This window comes from Antedon bifida, chromosome 9, assembly GCF_963402885.1.
Source record: "Antedon bifida chromosome 9, ecAntBifi1.1, whole genome shotgun sequence".
NCBI classification, from domain to species: domain Eukaryota; kingdom Metazoa; phylum Echinodermata; class Crinoidea; order Comatulida; family Antedonidae; genus Antedon; species Antedon bifida.
Window position 1 is genome coordinate 11,900,911 of NC_136234.1, and position 6,169 is coordinate 11,907,079.

The following is a 6,169-nucleotide window of genomic DNA, read 5'->3' on the forward strand; positions in this document are numbered from 1 at the left end:
TTGTACTGCAGTATTTAGTATCGATGTTTTAATTCCGATTGTACTGTAGTTTTTAATATGTTTTGGTTCTGATTGTACTGTAGTATTTAGTTGTATTGTAGTTTAACATGTTTTAATTCCGATTGTATTGTTGTATTTAAGATTTTCTAATTTCGAATCCGATTGTACTAAAATTTAAAGTGTTTAAATCCAGATAGGAATAACATAGGCCTAGTATGCTTTAATTTTGATTATACTGTAGTGTTTAGTTTTTATATATAATAAGTAAGTATACCTACTTATATAGTTTTTATTTATTTATTTATTTATTCATAGGAATCACCTTTATATCGGTGTCACACATTTATCAGTTAATGGTGCATCCAATTTACAAACAAAAGTACAAATAACATAAGCCACAAAGTTCTAAATACTAATACATAACATTAAAACAAAATGTAAACTAATTAATTAATTAGATCTGTATGAAAATACATAATACGTAAATTGTACAATATATATAACTACAAAAATAAAAACAGAACAACAAAAATACAGGATAGGCCTAATAAATAAATAAAACTTACAGATACATCCTCATAGAGATGTCTGTAGCTTGTTTAGTATATTAATCAATTAGTTGAGAGAGGTAATGCTGATAAAATTGTAGATCTAGTAACCCATGCTTTCATTAAATATATTTTACAATACAAATCAAAGATTTTTCCTAATGTTTCATTTTCAGTGAATAAATTGTCTAGCATATAAAGTGGTGTTTTAATTCCCGAGATCCACAATTAAAATTATCCCACTACATACTTAATTATTGTCTAACAGAGTTTAATGAAGGACATTTAAATAAAAAATGGTTTACTGTTTCTTTTTCGTTAGTACTACACATCTTACATAATCCTGTGTTATGATTTGACCAGGATTGTCTACGACCCTCAAGATCTAGAGACTTTGATCTTGCTTTAAATTTTGAATTGATACTCTTAAAATTAGTTTTATCTAACAAATATTGTTCAAGGTTTGGAGTTCCTTTATACATAGTATATTCCGTTAACGTTGTTTTGCATTGGGCCTTTGAAAACCACTCGTTATGATCAACTTGTTTATTATTTTTCCTAAATGGCTTTATCCAGTTAGTAGATGGTTCTTCATTAAATTTGTCTATAAAATTTGTTTTATTTAAAATATCTTTAGCTAATATAGTAATATTGTTACAAAATCTTGGCATTCCCTAACACAGTACCTAATAATAACATGCCTTAAAAAGTACATGCATTGCTAGTTTTTGATGTTTTGTATTGTTCCTTGTAGTTTGTACTGTAGGTTACATAACAGAACAATTGTATTGTCTTCCCATTCAATAGACACCCTTCTCTACATAAAACATAATACACCACACCCCTATCATAATAATGGTATAGTCCATATAAGTCGAGGTGGCCGAAAACGGCACCTGATCCGAAATGCGTTATATATAATATCAGTTTTCTAAAATATACAATCTAGTACGTCTAATAATAGAGAGCTTTCGCTATCTCGGATCGGGAACGAGAACCAGCATTAATTACCGGTTCTCGATCTCGTACTTGTTTTAAGAACAATGTAGTTTCGTATCCTCGATCACCGATAATATGAAAACTATAGGTGGCAGCAGAGTTCTGATACGCTTCAAAGCAGACGATATAAACAAAAACAAACTACTGTAGTAGTAGTAGTACTGTGTACACTCGATCGTAACTAATCTAGGCCCAGGTCCTAGAGTACTATTAAAGTAACGTGAAAATGGCCGAAAATTTGGTAGATTTTGCAATTGATAATCATGATGAGGATCTATTACAGTACGCTTTAGATAGACAGGTATTTGAAAGAAGAAATTCATCAACTTTTGATGTCAATTACGAACGTTTCAATCTTGACAATTTATCTAATGCCCAGTGCGTTGATAAATTTCGGTTTTCAAAGGAAAACATCCGGAGGTTGATAAGAGTTCTGCGTCTGCCAGTAAACATTGTATGCAGAAACAATTGCATTGTTGCTGCAGAAGATGCTCTCTGCATGACATTAAGACGCCTTGCGTTTCCTAATAGACTCACTGATCTTGAACAATTATTTGGAAGGCCTTCATCCACTCTATCCTTAGCCATCAATGAAACCATTGATTTAATTTACACTGAACACAATCACTTACTTACTCAATTAGACCAACCATGGCTCGATGAAGATCATCTATCATTCTACTCTGAGGTGATTCATGCAAAGGGTGCACCACTGAATAACTGTTTTGGATTTATAGATGGGACTGTACGTGCCATATGCCGTCCTACACGTTTTCAACGTGCTGTCTTCAATGGACACAAAAGAGTTCATGCTTTGAAGTTTCAGTCAATTGTTCTTCCAAACGGGCTAATTGGAAATCTATATGGTCCAGTTGAAGGACGTCGGCATGATGCAGGGATTTTAAGAGAAAGTGGCATTCAAGACCAACTTAGTGCCTTGCCACAAACTCAAGAGGGAGGTCATTACTGCTTGTATGGAGATCCAGCGTATCCTATACGCCCATGGCTGATTTCACCATTCAGACAAGGAGCTGCAAACTTAGATCAGCGTCAGCAGGAGTTCAATGCTGCCATGTCTTCTGTACGTGTTTGTGTGGAGTGGGTATTTGGAAAGATACTACAGAACTGGGCTTTTGTGGACTTCAAGAAAGACCTTAAGGTGTTTTTACAACCAGTGGCAAAATACTATATTGTGGCTGGTTTGCTAACCAATTGTCATACTTGTTTGTATGGGTCAGTAACTGGATCATTTTTTGAAGTTGAACCCCCAACACTCGAGGAGTATTTGGGCAACGCTTAATTGAAAACTATAATAGATCCTCAACATAATTATCAATTGCAAAATGTATTTATTGCACTACTACTACCATAGGTCAAAATTACTTTTCAATTACTATATTTATAAACAGTCTACTATGCTAAATTTCATATTTATGTATTGTCCCTTGAAACACAAAAAAATAAAGGTAAAAATATTCTAAATTTAAAGTGGCCATATCAAAGTAATATTAAAGTTATTCACTTTAAGTTGAAAATTCGAGCGAAAAACAACAAGTTTACGTAATTAACAGGTAAATTAGTTTGATTACATTTCATCTGGAAAATCGTCGCGAGCGAAAGTAAACAAAGATTTCAAACCATGGGTACGCATTATGCATATGCTAATTAGGATTGTTTACAACTCGACATGGTTGAGAAGGTATTTTCACACAGATCATAAGGAAGTTTTATGATTATGCATACAGAGTAGCCAAACAAGCGCGTTTCATTATGGGATATGTTTTGAGCGAAAACTTTGACTGGAAGTCAGAGTTATTTTCTTAACAAAAAACGTCTGTATTTCAGTTTAATGATTTTTTTTAAAAACATTTTTGGTGTTAGTTAATAATTATTATGATACTTCAAAATGAGCCACCTTTTTTCGAAATTTTTTATTTTTAATTTTTTTGGAATTAGTCAAAGGGACAATACATCTTTAATATATAAATAATTAATGTTTATTAGTTGAATAGTGAGAATAAATAAATTATTTATTGGCAAATGCCTTCAAACACTCTATTAGTGCGTCCCTCTCTTCTTTTTCTCTCTCTCTTCTAAAAACGGCCTCCTCCCTCTGCAACTGCAGCTCTTGCCTTCTAACCTCCAACTCCCTTTCCTTAAGATCCAGTTCTCTATTCTTCATAGTTGTATAATTATGAAGTGAATTTGTCTTCAGCTTTTTTTTTTCACTGGTTTTATCTGCCATAAAATATAAAAACAAAGTACAGTATAACACCATTATAAATTTTGCAAGTATTGACCCTTTCTGAAGATGTTTTGGAAAAAAGTCTGGGTTTTCAGTTTTATGACATAATTTGTAATGATATATTTTAGAATATAAAATATGGGACCAATCAAATAGATTTTTTTTTTTCACTGAATGAGGTTTTACATATGATTTTGCTAATCATTGCTGGTCACCACCCAGGGTAAAATGTTCATGCTTGTTTTCAAAGAGTTAAAGTTTATAATTACTTTAACTTTATATATATAGAGTAACTAACCTCTATTTACTGGACCCAATGTTTCCAATGCTCTTTTTCTAATTTCTAAACCTGATTCAAACAACACCTCTGATTTAGTATTTTGCTTGATTTGTGGCTTCTGGCTCTCATCCTTCAGGGTAGTTAGTTCTGTTAACAGCTGTTCTCTCTCTGAATATTCTTCAGCACATCCCGATCTGCAAAATTACATTGAATTTCTGGTAATTTAAAAGCAGGTTAATGAAAACTTTATACATACATTTATTTATTTAGCACAGTGGGTGAAAAGTATTATTACCTTTTTTTATGCAGATGTCTTTATTTTGTAGAGACATTAGAAAAGCTTACATACCTCATTTTTACTTTATGTTTCCAAATAGTTATGTTAACTATGAAGAATTCATAAATACACTTACTTTCTTAGTGATTCTAACTGCTGCGACTTAAATATCCTCAAGAGCTTTTCAACCCTCTCTTTAACTGATCTCGTGTTTACCTGCAAGGTGGATGGACGAAACACCTTGAGGGCAACATTGAAATTTGAAGCCACATCGTTCCATTTTTCTCCATTTTCATAAGGGTTTAGTGACAGGACCTCCTTCAGCAGCATTATGTCCGTTGCTGCGCAATACCTTATGGTTTTTTTGCTATAAAGAAATAAAAGTTATGATATGATTTCAACTATTTTCATAATACTAATAGACCATTCAGTGTTTTTAACACTCATTATTAATATTAGGCCTATACAGAAAAGTTCCATAACGAAAATAATCAATAATCGATCGAATAATTGATCATTTTAAATGACGACTTACCTATTTTCTTTCTGACCCAGTCCAAGCTCTTTATTTAACAGCTCCTGTTAAATAAAATTGTAAATATTTTGGTGGAGAATATAATATTTTTACAGCTAATTAGGCCTAGCCTAGTTATAAGTTAGGCCCTAGCTGTTTAATAAATTATACAAGCCATTAGTGGCTAGCCTAGGCCTAGTAGTATTAGTAAGTAGGATCGGAGGCCCTGGCACCTACACCGCCTAAACTAGCCTAGGCCTATGCTAGTTTAGGCCGCCTCCTCCTCTAGGCGTAGGCTAGCCTAGGCCTAAACTAAATGTTTTCTGACTAGGCCTACCTAGGCCTAGGCCTACCTAGGCCTAGGCCTACAGAAAGTTCACAAATATATAATTTAGATTAGTGTTGAGATGAGTATAATTCTTATTTTAATAACTTATATCAGGAAAAGTACATGAAACGTTTTTTGCTATTGGTCAAAAGTTTAACTCACCATGTCGCGACGTCGTGTATTTCTCGATTTTGCAGACGAGAACCAGCTCCTGTATCTCGGGCTACGAGCATTAGTTAATTAAAATTTCACATAAACTAATGACGTCATACACAAAAAACCCTTACTTTCTCGGCGGCTCGTTCCCGATCGAGATAGCGAAAGCTCTCTAATATAAACAAATCGACGGCGTAATCGCAAAACTCGCTGGTCACGCTCTACTGATCACGCAAGCTGAATAAAGGTTGTGAGAATGCGCCCTCTATAGTACAGTACTTTTTGTCTATATCGCCTATAGTTGAAGACAGCGTGACCAGTAGCCTGGACACACCTTAAAATACACTCACGTTACCACACATACAGTAGGTAGACTTTCCATAACGGAAAGGGCTGTAGTATTTGTAGTCGTGGAAGTATGAGTTGCATCGCATAAGGTGCCGGAATGTTAGAAAACTTACTTGTAAATATGTTGTCGTGTTAGGATGGAAATCGGTGATGGAAAATAAGGAAAATTGTCTTCAACTTAATGTGATCGTGTTAACAGAGAGGATGCTTGATCAAAGAGGTCGAAAAACCCGCCCTCTCCGTTCTCAAAATAGAATTGTGTTCCCAACCCAATTCTTGATTTATTAAGGATAAAAAAACGTTATATCTCGACTAAGGAATTTAAGGTTTGACTGAATAAATTTTATTGTGAATCGTTATCGTGAGCTTGTTTTAAAAATCGAAAGACTAAAATCAAAATATGTTTTTTTTTCAATCTTTCGTGGTAAACCACCACCTATATTCATTCATTCTTTTCAATTAAATTTGTTTATA

General features: G+C 33.6%; 1 protein-coding gene across 2 annotated transcripts; it reads right to left on the reverse strand.

Moving 5' to 3' along the window:
* Positions 1-3,573: 3,573 nt before the first annotated feature.
* LOC144852733 (uncharacterized) lies at positions 3,574-5,520 on the reverse strand. 2 transcript variants are annotated; one of them, XM_078710695.1, is made up of 5 exons: positions 5,354-5,520; positions 4,885-4,928; positions 4,486-4,716; positions 4,091-4,266; positions 3,574-3,785 (listed from the first exon to the last, which is right to left on the reverse strand). In XM_078710695.1, the coding sequence occupies exons 1-5, from the start codon at positions 5,354-5,356 to the stop codon at positions 3,574-3,576; spliced, it is 666 nt and encodes a 221-aa protein (XP_078566821.1). In that variant the 5' UTR covers positions 5,357-5,520. The 2 variants fall into 2 exon arrangements, with proteins under 2 accessions (XP_078566821.1, XP_078566822.1); XM_078710696.1 differs by having other exon boundaries at positions 4,885-4,925; positions 5,350-5,520.
* Positions 5,521-6,169: the final 649 nt, after the last annotated feature.

What these genes read in the sequence shown, in the direction of transcription:
- LOC144852733 (XM_078710695.1), bottom strand. An exon ending in CAGTTAGAATCACTAAGAAA is followed by an intron (nt 4,267 to 4,485) that starts GTAAGTGTATTT and finishes GTAATTTTGCAG; the next exon opens with ATCGGGATGTGCTGAAGAAT. An exon ending in ATTGGGTCCAGTAAATAGAG is followed by an intron (nt 3,786 to 4,090) that starts GTTAGTTACTCT and finishes ATTTTATGGCAG; the next exon opens with ATAAAACCAGTGAAAAAAAA.